Source organism: Anolis carolinensis, chromosome 3, assembly GCF_035594765.1.
Source record: "Anolis carolinensis isolate JA03-04 chromosome 3, rAnoCar3.1.pri, whole genome shotgun sequence".
In the NCBI taxonomy this organism is placed as follows: Eukaryota; Metazoa; Chordata; class Lepidosauria; order Squamata; family Dactyloidae; genus Anolis; species Anolis carolinensis.
The window spans coordinates 193,836,201-193,856,248 of record NC_085843.1 but is presented as its reverse complement, the minus strand read 5'-3'; the positions used below and the strand labels follow the sequence as shown (position 1 = coordinate 193,856,248).

The window sequence follows — 20,048 nt, the reverse complement described above, 5'->3', positions numbered from 1 at the left end:
TAGACATGTGAACTCAGAAAATCATATTTGCTTATCCAAGCTTCTGCCGGCCCGTTTAGCTTGGATAAGTGAGACTCTACTGTATTTCAAATATGTTTGGGGCTTTAAGTAAGCGAAAAATGATAAATATAACTCAGAAAATCATATTTGCTTATCCAAGCTTCTGCCGGCCCTTTAGCTTGGATAAGTGAGACTCTACTGTATTTCAAATATGTTTGGGGCTTTAAGTAAGTGAAAAATATATTAAATTTGTAGGTAAAGAACAGGAAGCCTGTCATTTCCTTATGCTTACCTAATACTAGAAATCTGGAGTTCTATGTAATGTGAGGGGTCCACTGTAATTTCCCAGACACACTGTTCACTGGTGTTGTTTCCAGCATAAAGTGGCCCAGAGATGTATGCAGAGGGAAATGAGATGTTGCCACCACATTGGGTTACTAGAAACAACAAAACAAACATTACTGCATGCAAGCAAATATAAAATTATAATATCATCATCAAATTGGGGATTTTCAATACCCATTATCCCATTAAGTTACTGATGTGTTTCTTCATTTTGTGTCCCTCTCAGAGCATCTGTTTACCACAAATTGACTAACAACCTCATCAGATGGCTGATGGAAGGAAGCAGCGGTGCTTTGCTTCGGCACAAGGCATGGGGAATCCAGTGCCCCATGAAGCCTCCTGTGTTGCCACCGCAGCATGCTGGTTCTGCCCTTCTTCACCCCTGGAGCCGGCATGACGTTGTCTGATGGGATTCAGCCGACTCCACGGGTGACCAGGTTTAGATCGGCATGTACCACCTATTCTAGCCCCATATGATGAGGTTGTAAATCACATAAGATGTACATTTCCAGCCTGTTCCTTCATCCTGTATCCATAATCCTTACAAGAAAAAAATCACCTGTTGGGAGAGCTGTTGGGAGAGCTGTTACATGTCCCGGAGCTGTAAACAAAGAAATAATAGTAAGGTGTTGTTTAACTCCTCAAACATCTTCTGTTCATCTCCCCCGAAATATGACCAAGGCTGTTGTACAAACAAATGAGGGGCACACTTTGCTTATGCCTTGTTTGCACTGATTTATCATTATGCTTCAGGCAGCGACCAAAACCCCAATTTTTTTTACCCAGACTACTCTAATCTCTTGTGGAGCCCCGGTGGCAAAGTGCGTTAAAAGTGCTGAGCTGCTGAACTTGCAGACTGAAAGGTCCCAGGTTCAAACCCCGGGAGTGGCATGAGCAGCCGCTGTTAGCTCCAGCTCCTGCCAACCTAGCAGTTCGAAAACATGCGGAAAGGTAACGGCGCTCCATGCAGTCATGCCGGCCACATGACCTTGGAGGTGTCTACGGACAATGCCGGCTCTTCGGCTTAGCAATGGAGATGAGCACCAACCCCCAGAGTCAGACATGACTGGACTTAACTTCAGGGGAAACCTTTACCTTTACCTTACTCTAATATCCACTGTTAGAGATATTGTGATAAAAACATTTAAGGTAGCACTCCTTGAAGTTCATGGAATATGTGACTTTTCATTTAAAATGCAAATCCCTTAATTTGAATCTTTCATTTGCTCTTCTGCCAAAGCTTTCCCTCTTAGCATAAATGGAAATGCTGTGTTTTGAATCAGAGATGACAGTGTAGAAGAGGCCAAAGCCTTCTTTTCCCCATACCAATCCTAATTCCAACTGAGGCTTCTTCTATGCTGTTATCCAAATTATCAAAGCAGATATTCTACATTATCTTCTTATATGAGTCTACACTGCCATATAATCCAGTTCAAAGCAAATAATCTGGATTTATATGGCAGTGTAGAAGTGGCTTGCGAAGGCCCTTTTCTCTGTATCATTATATTTCTGGTGAGAAAACAAGATAAGGGCTTTTCCGTGGCTGCTCCCAAGTTGTGGAATTCCCTATTTAAAGAGGATGAACGATCACCCTTCTTGCTATTCTTCCATAGACAGGTGAAACCTTTTTATTTTGCAAAGTTTGAGAAGTGACTGCTCACCGAGGAAGAGCTTTCTGTGTCATAAATTGTCAGATTTATTAGGCTTTTTAATGATTTGTTTTTAACTGTTTATAATTTTATTTATAAGTCAATTGTATTTTTTACTTTTTTTAGCTGCAGCTCTTTCAACTGTGTAAGCTTGGAATCCCAAATGAGAAAAATTGAGATGTAATCATTAACAACAACAAAAATACAGATATTCCATGACAGTTGGGAATGATTTGTGTTTGAGATCCAAAAGCAAGTAACAGACTTACCTGGAGTAGTGATTGGTTCAGGAGGGTGAGCTTTTCAAAAAAGAAAAATGAACATTTATAAGAAACTATTAGACGCTTTCTGAAAAAATATATTAGTAATATGATTCCATGCAGTGACATTAAAATCAGTGATGGGGATTTATTCTGTCAGTCCTCTCTCAGCCCATTACCAAAGGATCTAAAAAAGAAGGATTGCAACAAAACTGTCTTTAAAGAGTGCTAATGTGCAGATTCTTCCAAGCGGGAATGTTCTGAGGTTACAGATTTCAGCAGTGGACTCTAACTGTACCAAATGCACATGACATATGTAGTAGAGGCAGAGGGAGAATCACCAGTAAAAGTCTATTTAATGTTTACCTTGTTCCTGAACACAATGAAAAAGCTCACCATAAAGAACATTGTATATGGATGTAATATTATATCATGGGTGTGTTTGTCCCCTTCTCCTATCTCAGCAATCCTCTGAGGTGGCAAAATCCTCTCTCAATTGGGTTTCCCAGACCCATGGAGGAGATTCTGATGTGCATGAAACATTCAGGAAGGAAAGAAGGAAGATAATCTCTGATTTTGTAGAAGTAGCGACTACAGCAGAGGTTCCCAGACTTATTTAGCCTACCGCCCCCTCTTCAGAGAAAAAAAATACTGAGCCCCCCCCCGGAAATTGAACGTTTTTATGTTAACAAACAGAAAAGTACAGTGACAGCCTACAACATGGTAAAAAAAGATTTTTCTGCAAATAAGACACCTTGAAGGTTGAAATTATTTGTTGTACACAGTTCTATCATAGCAACAGAGCTGAACAGTTTTCTGCCATGTTGTGTTTATATATTGAGGTACGTTACAACTAAAGGGATGATTTGAAGGGGTTCAAAAAGAAGACATCATATTGTACCACCTGGATCTAGTATCTTTAATCTCGCCTCTTCCTGAATTTCTTCTGCAAACAAAAACTAAACAGTGAAGCAATGCAGTGTCATCTTTTCCTTTTCAGCTTCCATTTTTACAAGAGCATTTTCTGAATTGAACTTGAGGTTTTTAGTACTTTATATTGGCCTCATGTTGACTGTATATTCTTATTGTCACAGAATAAGTCCGGAAATGTGAAGAATCTTCATCACAAGATTGTTGTCAAAATTTCTCAACTCATTTTAGCCATATTTCAACCCTTTTAATATATCCATTACATTTCTATCTGCCAAAATGGGGCTATTAAAGGAGAAATCAAGCCCTGATAAAAGGCTGGGAAGTAGATTGTGGGTTGTACAGTACTGAAAGAGGGAATCATAGAATCGTAGAATAGTAGAGAAATTAAGTAGGGAAATTAAGTAGATGACACCTTGGAATAATAATTTTATAATCCATGAAATGCATACATGTTATCAAATATAAATTGAATGTGCCATCTTTTTAAACTGTCCATGCCCATTTAAATAGGATATTAATTTAGAGTACCATGAAAAACATAATTAAGACCTTAAATTATTTAAAAATGGGATGTATACTTACTGGTGAGAATTGCACCAATTTCAGTAGTCGCTGCCATTTCAGGATTACCTACTAAGAAAGCAAAAGTGTTCAATTTCTATGCTTTGTTTTGGTGTCCAACAACAGCGGAAGTGAAGTTTTCTGCTAAAACCTCTTCTTGAAGGTGTCCCAGCCCCATGGGGAAATATCTAGAGAACATAATAATTGAGAGGGACCACTTATTATGATGGAAATAGCAGACTTCAAAAGGAACAGTCTGTCCTAGACATGAAATGTTTCATTATTCCGTCAACTAACAATGAATTATTTCTGTTAAGTGAAATTTTCTCCACATCTGATTGAAGTAATTCATGTTAAAAATAAACTTGTGTAGATATATTTTAACCCAGATATAGTGATCAAGTGATATAAACAAATAAAAACCAAGTGAGGTAGTTGAGATGCAGACATACCTGAAGTAAGAATTTCAGAAGTGCTTGTACTCAAGGAAATAGCTGTTTTATTAAAAGAAAAACATTTCATTGAATAACTATTAGAGTACTTAATTTTATGTAAGCTTGCTTATATAAAATTGGGACATATCTTTATAATAATGGGACTTTATTAATTGGGACATATCTTTATAATAATGTGGTAGAATGGATAAACTAATTACTTGGCAATTTCTTCAATCTGAAAATGTGACTAAGGAATCCTATGAAATTGTTCACCTGTGAAATACTATTGGAGAAACATATTTCACTCTCGGCTGCCTTCCGAGCTATTCAGGGTTATAGTCTTGCTCTTTGCTCTATATTTGATCATTTTAATTTCTTTCCAGCCAAACTTTTTCTCTTTTGGGGGGCCAATAACAAGTAACACTTGGGACACTCAGTATGGATCGAAAGGCCAATTTTACCCAAGCAATTGTATTGGACAAGTCCAACAATCCAAAACTGAGCTATAATACTCTTAGATATGGACACACATAACACAGGGATACACTGAAACGGCAAAACAATGAAAGCACCATGTGTCATAGAATAAGGATGTAATTCTTCATTACCTATCTTACTGGAAGAAAAAAATATGAAATTTTAGTAATGTTCTTCCCATTTCAAGGAAGCCTTTGAAAACCATAGTTTTCAGTACATATTCAGCACAAATTTTTTATTTGGTTATTTTGCACATGGTGTGGCATTCTCTGCTTTAGCACACAAAAATGATATTTCTATACACAACACATTTTCATGTACAGAAAAGGCCGATGTGAGAATTTTGCACAAGCCATGTTCCAAATGTAGCATATTCTGTGAAAAAAAGTTTTTTTTTCTGCTTGGGAAATTAAATTTCTGTATAGGAATACAATTTTCTGCACCAAAAATGCTGCTTTCTACGTATTGTTTTCTACACAGAAAATGCTGCTTAATGTGCACATTTTGCTCAGAAGAAACTTACAAAAGCATGGCAGATGTGGTAATTGTTTGGCAATTTCACCTACTAAATATAAAAATGAATGACGATTGCCATAAAATTGTTCTCTCATAGCATAATGTTGGAAAGAGCTATTGCAGAAACTGATATAAAGGAAAGATGTCCCTGTGGTTTTGCCTACATTGCCTTTAAACAATGACTGTTTAAAAATATATCTCACCAATGTTTGTACATTTTTCCAAATAATGCAAGACCCATTCTTAATAATGTAGCATTCATGAGTATACACAATAAGCCTTGTAGATGAAGTAGTACCAGATAAAAAGAAAGAAATTGGTCACATTTTGTGGACTTTCTGCCCATATTTAATATCAAAAAGCAAAACAACAAGTAGTCAACTGTCATACACAATAGTGTTATATAGTACTAAAACATATGAGTCAATTGGGTATTGTACTATTATATATCTTTGTTCATCTATTCATTTCTAGATTAAATTGACTCATATGTTTTAGTACTATATAACACTTTTGCGTATAACAGTTGACTACTTGTTTTGCTTTTTGGTATTTGTCATCAACTCATCACAGATCTACCAAACTGAGACTGATAAAAAATGTATGTTGGTTATATGGCAATTTAACATTCTGAATCCCAAATTACCTAAGATTTGCTCCCCTATGCACAGTATTTTTCACAATGAGCTTTGGCAATTTTTTATGTTGTGAAATGTGACTGAGTGAATTTAGTATTGAATGTAGAAGTAACATTTGTGAAAGAACTCTGTGGGGCATAACACAGCATTGTTTTTGAATATCCCAAAATACACAAAAAACTGCTAAAATACAGGGGATGGCAGCGTTTTTTTCCATTGAAGAAAATTATTCCACTGATGGCATGATTCTCTACAATTCATATTTTAGAGTTATTGATGGGGGTGTGAAAATGTAGACTTAGCCATGAAGAGTTTGGAGGTCATCTGAGGATTTGGAGTCTAGCATAATATAAAGCAACCAGCATAGGGCTTTGTGGGCATTTTATGAGAATTGTTAAAGTATTTCTCCTTCTAATCCAGAGTTCTGCCCCTATATACCGTAGACAAATAAGAAATTAACTGATATTATTACCTGGGAACGTAGGACCTGGTGTGCTTTCCAGTTCTGTAAACAAAACAAAACCTCTGTACATTTTCCATTACAATGCATAATTATTCAGTGTTCTAGCAGCAATTGCATCAAAGTCTTTCAACACAGTTGCCTAAATGCTACTGATAATTCCAACTAGAGAAAAACTCATTGAAACAATTATTCAATAGAGAATCCACAATTGGGAAAATATAATTTATTCCATGATATTGTAGATGGGATTCCAATTTTTCGTGTCAGGAGCAACCGGAGTTGCTTCTGGAGTGAGAGAATTGGCCGTCTGCAAGGATGTTGCCCAGGGGATGCCCGGATGTTTTGATGTTTTACCATCCTTGTGGGAGGCTTCTCTCATGTCCCCGCATGGAGCTGGAGCTGACAGAGGGAGCTCATCCGCGCTCTCCCCGGGTGGGATTCGAACCTGGCAGCTTTCAGGTCAGCAACCCAACCTTCAAGTCACGAGGCTTTTATCCCATAGGCCACCGGAGGCTCCTGGGATTCCAAATAAGATCCAGGCTGTTATGTTATTGACTTTTCCCCTTCAAAAATAATGGAAGGAAATTCGCAAAATCCTTAAGAATATTGGCAATAAAACTATTTGCCAATTTGTGGTTAAATAACTTGGTAGGCATGTGTGAATTCCTCGGAATCGTCAGAAATCAGAATAAAATCAGATCTATTTCAATTTTCGAACAAGGGTCTGACGTGCATTAGCACGTTAGAATTAACTTTCAATTCCGAAGCGTTGAAGCCCATTCATTTAATGGGCTCGTATTTTCGTCGGATATATGAGAAAGCATTTTTTTTAGCTTTATTTTTAATTTCAAAGTAGATACATTAAAAGTGGGAGAACATTGTATTTAATAGGAAAGTAGGAAATTATATAGTTTGAGAGATTCGAGAGTAGATAGGAAAAAAGTAAAAATTGAGAGTGAGAAAGCATTTTTGAAGCAACCAAACTTTGTTTTCAGGGAGGAGCAGCCTCCCTGCCCAATCAGTGTGGACATCCATGTAATCGGAGGGATTTGGACATCCTCCTTTTGAGCCTCATTCTGGCCTGGAAGTGGGGGCAAGGAGGGTGGTTGGTTGGTCTTTTGCTCCTGCCTGCCTGCCTGCCTGCCTGCCTGGCCTGTTGTTGCAGGGGGACCTAGGAAGGCACTGGCAGCCATTGAAAAAAAGAAGAAGGAGTCGACTCTTTACAAAGAATTGAAGGCATTTTTGGGGTGGGATGGAAAAGGGGTTTTTGTTTTTTGTTTTAAAAATCTCACACAGTTTTTTCTAAAATAATGGAGTAGAAGAAAAAGCATTTTTGGAGACAAAAGTGGGGGTTGGAAGTTTGGAGAGGGGGAAAGGGTTGTTTTGTTTTAAAAATTGGATGCCTTTGCCCTGCTAAAAGCACTGCACATCCCATCATTCCCAAAAACCCTCTCTGCTGGTGGTGCACTGTCCTCCATTTGTCTGGGAAGTGGCAACAACGTTACATACCTGAATCCTTCTCTGGGTTCAAGCCCTCAGCCCACTGGGTGATCTTGGGCAAGTCACACACTCTCAGCCCCAAAAAATCCAATCAAAAAGGAAATAACACTTTCAAGCCAGGAACAGATTTCCTTATTCTGAAGCTGATGGGCATTTGTCGGGAGTGGTTCGATGGTGTGCTATGATTTCTGTTCCTGGTTGATAAATGTCATTACATAATTGGTTTTGTCACAAAAACATGGCAAAACTTTATTACACTGCCAAAACTTTGTCTTTGAGCAAGGGACATCGTCCTATAAATAAATAGCACATTATGATTTGCTGAGTCTCCACCAATTTAACAGAGTTTCATCCAGTAGAACAATGACTTTCAAAGTAAAGACAACCCTATGAAACAAGAAATAACGTTTTCAAACCAAGAACAGATTTCTGTAATTATTTTAAAAAAATTTTTTATAAAAGCTATGAAAATTCACCAAAAATCAGAGGATCAGGAAAATGTTCTGTAATTTGGTGAGCTTGCAGTGGCAAATTTGTTCTACAGGATAGCTCAAAAAATGAGGGTGGGAGAATCCCTAAAGTCCACCCCCCCCCGGCAGTGCTGTTTTTAGCTATTGCACATGCGTGTCCGCCATTAACGAATTAATTTCAAATATTCAGAAGTTTCAGAATGTTTTGAATTTTTTGCTTCAAAATTTGGAAATGACTTTAGAAACGAAGTGCCAGTGCCCCCTACTTTCGAAGAGAGTTTAGAACCAGTTTTTTCCTGGATCACACATGCCTATAACTTGGCTGAAGTCTATCTGATGTAGGCCTGGGGTAATTCACTCTTCCACAATTTCTTTCAATGGGATTTGCTGGAATGCAAGAATTTTATTATAATTTTAATTCTGACAAAATCTAAAACTGATTTTAGGTTAAAATGTAAATAAATAGTATAAGCAATGAATACATAAATTGTAATTACCTCCTATATCATAGTAAGCAAAAAATCCTGGACCTGTGATGTCAGAGTCTCTGTGTAAGAAAACTGTCATAGTGCCTGTATATGAAACAAATGTCCGACTGGAATCACTGCATATTTTCCCGAGTAGTTTTGAACGATGTGCCTCTCCATTGTAGATGTTAATATATTCATGATCACAGTTTAATCTGTGGAGATAAACATTTATATGCATTACATAACATAACACAAATATAAATTAATTCAGTCAACAGCTCCTGCATGTTTTCCCATTTAAATATAGGAACACAAAAGACAAATAATAACACGGCAGGCATTTTTCACGACTTTACACTGTTTAGGAAAACCTAGAGATGGTAGTGCATGTGCTGGTAACCTTGGGAAGATAGGGAGGAATACAAATAAATTATTATTATTATTATTATTATTATTATTATTATTATTATTATTATTATTATTTGCTGGTAACCTCAAAGATGGACTTCTGCAATGTACTATACAATGGGGGACCTCTGTGTCAAATTCAGTAGCTCAAAATATGTAGTTCAAAATATGGCAGCCAGTTTCATTACAGGGACATCAAGGATGGGCAGATCACACCTATAGTAAAATCACTTTGAGAACCGATGCCACTGGTTCACTACTTTTACATTGCCCATATTATTCTGGGCTTTGTGGTGCCCACCGGGCACAAAAATGGCACTGGTAACCATTCAACATCTCCAATGAGGAAGGTGGGAACAGCGAAGCACTGCAAAAGGAAAAAAAAGGGGGAAAGGAGGAATCACTCTTCCCCCCTCTCCAATTGTTGCTTTGCTCTGGGTGATGTTACTCCAAGCACTGTACAATGAATGTCACCCTTTTTGTGCCAAGTGGGCACCATAAAATCTAAAACAATGGAATAAGGGGAAGTTGGATGGCAATGTAATAGGAAGCAGCATAACTGTTTACACTGATCCAAAAATCAGATGAGCTAGGGAGCTTCAGGGAGGTTCTAGATTATTGTGACTTTTTAAAGACACTGAACAAGTCTGCATTACTTTGCCGCCTCCTATACATCAGAGTCCATTCATCCTTGAACTGACTTATTTGGCTGATCCCCAAAGGATCTTTTCATCAGCTGCTCCAAACTAAAGGTTCTTAACAAGTTTTGTTCTGTGGATCCTCTAACTCATCGCATGAAAAACCATGGACCACTTCTCAGAATGTAGAAACAGATATTTTTATGATATTCAACATCAACGGGTCTTTTAGATTTTAGAATTAATCAAAGTTACATGTTACAAGTTTACCAGAATTTCAATATCTGACAACCTACCATAGTGAAATATATATATAGAAATCTAATTTATCCCCAAGCATCATGAAATCACCTCTGCCGTCCTTACCAACCTTTTTGCAGGCTGTTATCGCTCCATGCAGTCATGTCAGCCACATGACTTTGGAGGTGTCTTTGGACGACGTTGGCTCTTCGGCTTAGAAATGGAGATAAGCACCAACCCCCAGAGTCGGACATGACTAGACTCAACTAGAGGAAACCTTTACCTTTACTATCTGCTACACCCAGAACATGCTAATAAAAACCATACAAAGTTTACACTAATAAGTTGCTTTTTTTCAAGCTTGCAGATTTCCTGAAATATTTCCATGGAGCACCAACAGGTCCATGGATCTTTGGTTAAGAAGCGATGCCCTAGACCAGTGGTTCTCAACCTGTTTTGGCCTACAACTCCCAGAAATCCTAGCCAGTTTACCAGCTGTTAGGATTTCTGGGAATTAAGGCCAAAACATCTGGGGACCCACAGGTTGAGAACCATTTCCCTAGACTGTGGAATGACTTGCAGGAAAAGATTTTACAGCTAAAAGAGCTACCTGAGTTTTTAAAAGAAAACCTGACCATTCTGGAGGCCTACCCAGTTCGTTTTAAACTATGTATTTTAAATTGACATAAATATTGATGATTTAAATGCGTGTTTTTGATCTTGCATTTTTAATGTATTCATTTTAAATGGTTTTATGTTTGTATTGTATATTAACTCGATGTCGTACACTACTTTGAGTTTTGGGGACAGATGGGTAAGAAAAATGTATCATTATTATTGGTTATTGAGGTTAATGATAAAATTGATCAGACTGGAGGGATAGAGAGAGAGATGCATTGTAAAACATTTGTTTGTGGAATCTATTGTTAAAGTGTGCTCAAAGTCAAAAATAATCTTCCCTTTAAATGTAAAATTAAATGTCAAGAGCAAAACACATTGAATGACATTCAGCTGAAAAGTACTTACTCTATATAATCAATGGTTGTCTTTATCGGCAGGTTATCTTTCGATTCAATAGTCCAGAGACACTCTAAGACTTCTCTACCTCCATCATAATATGGACCACTAAATGACTGAGAGTCATCTGAGAAAGTCTGGCCACATGGATACTTTGCTGATAAATTTAAAAAAACAACAATAAATTTCAGTTACTTGCAAAGAAATTGATAAATCTTGGTTTCAACTCAAAACTTGGAAAAAGTAAATTTTTCACAATAATTTTCCATTCATATTACCAGTGCCTTGACTATAAAGTGATTCATAAAAGAAATAGTTAAGTTATTTAAAAGTGTAATGGCAATATCTTTCTGAACATTCCTTATCACAGTACAGTAGAGTCTCACTTATCCAATACTCACTTATTCAATGTTCTGGATTATCAAACGCATTTTTGTAGTCAATGTTTTCTATACATCGTGATATTTTGGTGCTAAATTCGTAAATACAATAATTACTACATAGCATTACTGCGTAATGAACTACTTTTTCTGTCAAATTTGTTGTAAAACATGATGTTTTGGTGCTTAATTTGTAAAATCATAACCTAATTTGATGTTTAATAATCCCTCATTATCCAACATATTCGCTTATCCAACGTTCTGCCGGCCCGTTTATGTTGGATAAGTGAGACTCTACTGTACTTATAAAAGAATCACATCTAACAACATAAATGCTTATTAAGATAACATTGCTTTCAGAGTAATGGCCTTAACATATAACAAATTGTATCAGCAAATATATGTCAGAAAAATCTGAAGTTGGCTATTACATCATTGGTGCATATGCGCTGTATAATTTAGGCATTTTGACACTACTTTAATTGCCATGGACAAATTGAATTAATTCTACAGTGTAGCTATACCCAGCAAGAAGTTGGAATCCAAATTATGACAGACCTATACAAAGTGATGAAGAATATCCTACAAACTGATCCAGCCTTTTTGACAACCCCTTCAGAGTTCAGGTTAAAACATGCATTTACAAGTGATTTGGAAGTCACTTGATCCTACTGTTTGGAGGGAAAAAGAAAATACCAAAGACTCCTGTAACATGTGCTTCCAAGGAAGGCAGTAAATATTCCAACAGACAAATCACGCTATACAATTCAAAAGGAAACATTCCCATATTAATGATTTTACAATACTAACAGATCTGGAATTTGGTGTTATTTTATAGAGAATAATTGTATTACTTACTGGTAGGAGTTGTTTGTGCGACAGTTCCTAGTCCTTTAAAAGGAGTGTTGGGGAACAAGAAGAAAAGAAAAGAAATATTGCTGTAAGTACAGTTTCACTAAAATGTAAATTGAGCATTGAACTGGGATACTTTAATAAGTATTTTAAATACTTCTTTTTTAAAAAAAAATACTTTAAAGTAAGGAATTATATCCACTTCTGCAACTGTTAAAATGCATAAGAGCCTGCTGCAGTTTTTTTTGTAGAACTGGCAATATGCTCTGGGGGATTTTCCAGCCCCAGTTCACTTTCAGAATGGGAGAAAGGAAAAGTTGCATACCTTCCAATGCCCTCATTTGGCAGGGGCACTCCCAACTAATCCCGTGTTGTTCTACTTTTTCCAATGTTTTAAAAATGTCCCATTTTCCTCTCTCTTCTTCCCACTTCCCCTATTTCTCCACAGCTTATGTCAGTTCAACAAAATGAGTTCAAAGTGTAAAAGTAGTTTCCACTCAATTAATTGGGTGTTAAAAGGATGGTGTGGAATTTGCCTGAGCCCTTCTTAGTTGGCTCAGGCAAAAGAAAATTCCTGCAACCTTTCCTAGCATGTGCATATTTTCGGCTTAACAATTCTGGCATATTGACCATACTTTGGTGTGCTTGGCCACACATCCTGGTTTTCATCTGTGAAATGTTGGGGTATGAAACTGCCCTTTTTTATTGTGGTAGCAGATGTACCCAACCAGCTCCTATCCAGTAACATTATTACTACCTAGAATTTTTATTTGCTATGTTCCTGTTCTTTTGATACTGAAGGTCTTAGAGATTTCAAGAGATAACATTTATAATCACACAAAATAATGAAATCTGCAAATGTGGAGGTCAAACTGATTTTACCATTCAGCTCAGTAGTTCCCTACTTCATCTTAAGCACCTTTTTGAGCTCATGTAAATAAAATGGAAGAAAAACATGGGGAAAAGATTCCCATCACCACCATCGATACATTACCTGTAGCTGAAAGCAGCATCAAAAGGAAGATCACACTGTGATCCATCTTGGGTTAAGGTTCCAGATGAAGAACAGAAGAAATAACCTTTAGACTGGATCTGCTTAGCAATATATAGACTGGCAGGGTCTGAAATTTGATCCACCTTCTTTACTTAGGTCATGGAGAAGGCAGTTCCATAGAAAGAGCTTTAAAGATTATTCTTAAAGTCAGTCAACAATCTATGTAATTTTCCTGATCTTTTATTTCTTTAAAACTGAATGTGTCAATAGTTTTCTGTATGAAACCCAGCTGTCACTCTTTTGGAAATATGCCAAAAGATCTGTGAAGCACAGTTGATGTCGAAGTGATACCAGTGAGTTTGTGCCTTCAAGTCACTTGTCAATTATATTAGTAGAGACACATACAAATATCTCCCCTATCGTCACAGAATATTATTCAATATTCAGGAAGGCAACTACAGTATATGAAAGATTTTCATACATACCCCCTTTTATGTAAGAACTGCATAACTTGAAATTTAGAGGTTCAAAGCTGTATAGCTCTGAACCTTTTAGATTTTCATAGTACTGAAGCACTAGACCGATGCTCCCAGAATTTGCTTTTCTCCCTCGATTTTTGGTTCCAAACCAGAGCTGACTTGACTGTCATCTGCATTACCTAAGCTCAAGTGGCCTGGGGTCACAAGAATGGCAGTTCCTCTCATCCCCTTCCTCAGTGTCAACAGCTGTGGCACCACCACCTACATTTTTGTGGCATCTGTTCTTAGGCGATCCCTTGTAGTTCAAGGATGATGGCCCTCCATTTCTTGGAAGATGCCTGTGCGTGATTTTTTTTTTTCAATGTGTGGAGGTCGGTGCACGGCCGGTCAACACACAGTCTTCACAGATTGAGGTCCCAGCAGTGGTGTGATTAACACAACGAGAGTGGCTTCTCAGTCTGTTGCAGCCTTCTTCCACCTTCACAGCCGTTGTAACATGTACCATGTTATCTTCCGCCTGCTCCGCCATTGAGGTCTTTGGGTCTTCGGATTGTGCTTGGTCTGGAACCTCCCCTATGGCCACTCCTGGGAGTGTGTGACTCCCGTGGTTGTGCCCACAGGTTCATTGGAACATGTAAGCCCCCTCACCACGTCAAGGTGACAATCCATCGAGGGGGCATCTGTTCACACCTATGGAAAGGTAGTTGGCTGCCCAGCAACCTACAAACATTTCGGGAGTGTCAAGAAGACTGCTGAGTAGTCCCAACCTGGTGTCCCAGATACTGGATTGGGCTTGCTTTTGTGATCAGTGTAGAAGTGCCCTAAGCATGAGTCATGAATATGGAATCATGGGTGTTGCAGTTTTACAAGGTTGCAGTGGTGTCAAAGTGCACCAATTTGACAATGTAGTTGCACCTTGAGAAAAGAGAACAAGGAGAATTGCATCCTATAAGGAAAAAGGGGATCTTGTGACTTTTCTTCCTCCAATGTAAGGGCTTGAGATATGGTGAAAAAAATAAAGCAAAAAATGGAGTGAAATTACTTTATTCAAGTTAAAAACTGAGGGCTCACCCAGTTCCGTTTTCCCTCCCCACATCCACACATAGCACACATGAGATAGACAGAGTAACCTTTATGGCCTGTACCTACAGAGGTCCATTCCTACCACCATCCCCCTTGGTACACTACTACTTCATAGGAAGAAGTAGACCTCAAAGATGAATGAATGATGATATAAGCAAAATCAAAGAACAGATACATTTGTCTGGAGCTTACTATTGGAACTACAAAAGCAAGAGTACATATTAGTCGAACATAAGGTAATAAAGACATCTGGGAACTGAAGCCAGTAGGATGAAAAAAGAAAGGAGGGGTTGCAAGATCTAGGAAATTTCAGGCTTTGGCATTTCAGGTGGCACAGAAGTAATGAGAACCTTATTACTTCTCAGAACTTCAAACAATCTGAGATCTAGCTTGTTACAATTTCTACCGAAAAGGAGGAAATGAAAATAGAGTATTTGTAAACAAGGAAATTCCACATGAATGAAATTAGCACAGCCACAATAGAGAACCAGACAAAGCAGGCAGCATATAAGAGTTTATCTTTGGTTCGTATAATGTTTATACGAGCCAGAAATCAACACAATGAATTTTTGGTTCGGTACAGACAGTCTTCCCAGAGAAACAGGCTTTTGCCACTAGTTCTCTTGCCAAATCAGGAACTTTTGATGCATCGCTGTGCTGTCAATGTGATCCTTGAGCTAATTATCAATGCTAATGACTTTAGTCAACTAGGCTAACAATGTGCAGGAAAGAGTGCTAAATCCACTATACCCCCCCCCCCCCCCAACAAAGCATGAGAAATTGCTGAACATTTGAGAAGCGGGTTATAATGAAATTTGGTTAGGATTTCCAAACAAGGTAGACCTAGAGTGCATATAGACAAGAAAACCTGGACTCACCTCAAATTCACTTTTAGCTGTTTACATGGTAATATTATTGTACACAACCACCCCCATTGCTAATAAAAAGGATTTAGAGTTAGGGATTTATAGTTTTCCAAGGGCAACAAGCCAGAATGAGATACAGTGGTACCCTCTTTTTTTTTGCATCAAACTCCTTTCTACCAGGCCTTTCTATCATCCTGTAGCGTAGATCTCTCTCTCCTCTGTAAACCTTTTTCCCCCACTTTCATTCCTATAAATCTATTCAAAATGTTCAATTTTTACTTCTGGGAAAGAAAATATTAACCTCTGCCTTACCTAAGCCGAGAAGCAAATCCCAGTTATTGTTTCACATAGAGAAATGGCCCCAAGGCATGGCCCAAGATATGGGGAGCCTTTGGGTCATTGTAACATCCCTTATCTGGCCTTTAAAAAGGACATAATCAGGCTTAGACATCGAAAGCCAGGACTTACATGTTTATTCATTCCTTGCTATATTGTAAGACAATTTATCTCAAAAAGGAGTTCTGGCACAGGAGGCAATGAGACAGAAAATCCAGTTTCATAAGAGTACAAAAGCAAAGTTTATTTTCACATAGCTATGAGAAGGCAAAACAGCTGTACACCCCCCCCAAAAGGTTTGTACTTGCAAATGGCTGCCGCAAAGCGTGACATAGTAAACAAAGAATATATATCTTGGCTTATCTAAACTTGACCAATTACTGAGGGTCTTCTTCACCTCCACACCTCTTTGGCACAAAGTGGTGTCTGTGATCTCACTTGTTTACTTGAACTAGGCTCTGTCCTTGGAACTTTCTGGAGAAAGGTACCAGCTCAAGAGAAAGGGAGGGGCACAGGTCCTTTGTTACTTTGGCTCATGCAAAGAGCTTATTGGCTATATAAAAGATAATATGATATAAGCACAGGCAAAGCTATATATGCAAAAGTCTACCAATTTCTGGCCCATGGTCCCTGCAATATGATTTTATCTTTTAATATAATGTATCTCTTTTCCAATTCTGAAATGTATAAACTGTACTTTTATTCGACTTTATCCTTAAAAATGTAAACTGTGTACTGTCTGGCCCAGACTACAGCCATTAACCAGGAATACTTTCAGTCCCCAGGCAATAGCTCCACAGCCACCTCAGACAATGAACTCCCTAAATACTCTCCTTTGTTTGCTTGGAAAAATCTGTTGGCCTCCTGGAGCAAAGGCCTGGAATGTACTTCTTTTGTTTTCCTCTGTTTAATATTAAACTGGATTAGACCACATTTCCTGGCTGGGGCAACCCTGCAGTCTCCACTCTGGACCAATCCCAAAGTAGATCTTGCCCAGTCTCTTTCTCTGGCCAACCAGAAAAAGGAGAGCAGGGAATGAACCTGGCTGTATAATAACTGTTCTACAGAGCACATGCTCCTTTATGCTGGTACCTTTGGGGTAGGAGCCCTGCTAGTATCCCTGCTAGTATCCATTTTGATCAAAATACATTAAAAGCCTTTGTCCTAAGCCTTTGCTTCACTGGTGAGTTTTAATCTGGAAGTTTGGGTTTATTAATTATGATTGGGAACTCACCAGGCCATTCCCTCTCAATTTATTGTGGTCTTAAATTCATATCAGTAATTGCAAACTTCCAGTGAATACTGTGGCCTTGAATCACCTTTGTCCAACTTTGGGAAAGTCAGGGTACTCCATTGCTATGGGGTAGTCTAGACAATGAGACGGGATTCAATTCAGGCTGATGCTCCACCACTTTCCTCCTGCTCCCTCCCTCTTTCTTTCTGGCTATGTGGGTGCCTCTGCTCATATCAGAATTGGGTGTCCATGAAGGCCAGGTGCTTGAACAGAGATTCATGGTTGATTGGGAGAAGTTGTGGCAACATGAAAGGTGACGTGAGGTCCAATGGGGCCAAAAGTGAGATATTTATGTTTGTGAAATGAAATATTTATATTGTCTATTATTGTTTCTGTAATTTTTGTATTTTGTGTTTACACCTTTAAGTGCTTTGTAAGTCGCTCCGAGTCCCTCTGGATAGTGATGGGATATAAATAAAGTTTTATTTATTATTTTATTCACATAAAACTATTTTGTTCCAACTAGATCTAACATATCACTGCAATGGATGAGTGCCTGCTCACCTCCAGGATCAGTTGTGAGCATTTAGGCTCTTTCTACACTGCCACATAATCCAGTTCAAATCAGATAATCTGGATTTTGTACAGCACTGTAGATGAGCCTGTAGACTTGCCTCAATGAATTCATAAAAACATAGTATGCTAGGGTTAGAATCATGTCACTTTCCAGATATTGTTGGATTATATCTCCCAACATTTACCAGATTTGGCTATGCTGACTGAGAGTACTTACAGTTTTACTTCAACAATATTTGGAAAGCAACACAATTTCTGCCATTTTGCAATGTATCGATGCTGTAAGTCCTATTGATTCAATACAGCAGGTTCTATTAATTCTAGTTGTCACTAAATATTATAGTCCTGATGCATATAAAACCAGTGGTCTACATAGTATATCAGACATTCATGCAGAATCATTCTTTAATCCCCCTCCTCTGTAGAACTGTTTTTAGTAACTATCATGAAATGAATTGAATAGTAACAGTCAGAAAGGAAACACAGACACTTACAAATCTGTTTTATGAAGTCCTCGATAAAAACATAAAAGATTGGGTCTTAACACATCTCACATGTACTGCAAGGTCCTGGGCCACGGACACAAGTTCATTGAAGAAATGTGATCACACCTTCATAATGGTTGCTCTCAGCACTGTTGAATCGTCTTCCACTGGAGGCCAAACAGGCAAAGATCTTTTTACTCAGTTTGTTGTTCTAAACACCAGTGGAAGGCACCAATCCCTCCCTTTTTCCTGTGCTTTTAAAGCTTGCTTTAAATGTTTTAATTCAGTGTTTAGTTTTAATAAGATAGTTTATTAGTTGTCTTGGTTTGTTTTCTAACTTTATAACTGAACTTTATAATGGAATGATTGTAACCTTAGTTACAGTTTAGCTTCGTCTGTGAGCCACTTTTGTCTTGTGATGGAGAAATGAAATAAAGAAAGAAAAAGTAAGGGATTCACCTTCTTTATTGCCATTAGGTTTTGGTCACAGTATGGTTTGTCATGAAAAGGGTTCTCTCTCTCTCTCTCTCACACACACACACACACACACTGCCATATAAAATCCAGATTACCAGATCCAGATATATACTCGAGTATAAGATGAGTTTTTCAGCCATATTAGGGCTGAAAAAGCCCCTTTCGAGTATATAGGTAATCAGAGTTGGACAATCTTATCTTATTATTATCTTAAATTGCAGTTTTATGTAAACATTCAAAAGCATTTAACCTATGGATACCTCTATTAATGTAATTTTATTGATATCTATTTTTATTTTGAAATTTACCATGCTGCCTTTTCCCACCCTCATAGTAGAGTCAATAAGTTTTCCCAGGTTTTTTTGTAGTAAAACTGGGTGCCTTGGCTTATATTCGGGTCAGCTTATACTCAAGTATATATGGTATATTATTTGAACTGGATTATATGGCAGTGTAGACTCATATAATCCAATTCAAAGATGATAATGTGTATCATCTGATTTGATAATCTGGATTATATGGCAGAGTATAAGGGGCATGAATTAACTCTGAATAAACCATCAATGCTGGATAAAGCTTGACAGAAATTGGCCAGCAAACACTTCAGAGAATTTGTTTTCCATCAGACTGAATAGGCAAGAAATAGCTTGTGTTCTGAATATGAAGGTTTGATCATTTTTTACTTGAATCAACTTGAATGAAAATAACAAAGTACTTATAAATTCTGTTTACACAACAGAGAATTAAAGATATGCTGCAAGTCTTTTCTGGATAACAAATTTCAGATAGGAGACTTCAGTGGAACTTTCAAGTGCCTATCAAGGATGAATCATGCATAACAAATTTTCTAGTTCTTGTATTTTCACAGAAAAGCAAAATCAAGATAAATCACAGGTAACGAGAATCCAATGTAGTAAATCTGTTTCCAAATGCCAGATTTTGCAACATGCTAACATCTGCATAATTCAAAGAAATTAGTTTAAACATGCTGAATTCTCCTCTGAATATTGTCCCAATGTTCTAAGCTCTCACATGATCTCGTAGGGGATTGGTCTTCTCCATTTATTTTTCAAAACAAATCCTGCAAGAGTTAGGACAGCAACTGAAAGGACGACAGCAGCAACTATGTATGGTGCATGGGAATGGTGGGCTTCCATATTTTCTGGTAGCTTTTGATCTGTCTCTGAAAATCAGTAAGAAGAAAGGACATGTTTGATATGTCATCAAAATGCTTAATTCCAACCTTCCCACTCCAGAAGTCAAT

The 20,048-nt window shown here is 37.8% G+C and overlaps 2 protein-coding genes across 2 annotated transcripts in view; both read right to left on the bottom strand.

Moving 5' to 3' along the window:
* Nucleotides 1-13,334, bottom strand: part of LOC103277525 (deleted in malignant brain tumors 1 protein) — a 29,468-nt gene extending 16,134 nt beyond the window's left edge. The window contains exons 1-10 of the mRNA XM_016992706.2: nt 13,249-13,334; nt 12,261-12,293; nt 11,032-11,179; nt 8,747-8,931; nt 6,289-6,321; nt 4,201-4,242; nt 3,770-3,820; nt 2,264-2,293; nt 905-946; nt 293-437 (exon numbers count right to left, since the gene is read on the bottom strand). Coding sequence (XP_016848195.2) covers nt 293-437; nt 905-946; nt 2,264-2,293; nt 3,770-3,820; nt 4,201-4,242; nt 6,289-6,321; nt 8,747-8,931; nt 11,032-11,179; nt 12,261-12,293; nt 13,249-13,294 — 755 coding nt within the window. The 5' untranslated portion in view covers nt 13,295-13,334. The remainder of the gene's footprint in view (nt 1-292; nt 438-904; nt 947-2,263; nt 2,294-3,769; nt 3,821-4,200; nt 4,243-6,288; nt 6,322-8,746; nt 8,932-11,031; nt 11,180-12,260; nt 12,294-13,248) is intronic.
* The window catches only part of dmbt1 (deleted in malignant brain tumors 1), a 279,374-nt gene that overhangs the window by 185,313 nt on the left and 74,013 nt on the right, over nt 1-20,048 (bottom strand). Inside the window, exon 37 of the mRNA XM_062976978.1 lies at nt 19,816-19,967. Within this exon, the coding sequence (XP_062833048.1) occupies nt 19,816-19,967 (152 nt within the window). The remainder of the gene's footprint in view (nt 1-19,815; nt 19,968-20,048) is intronic.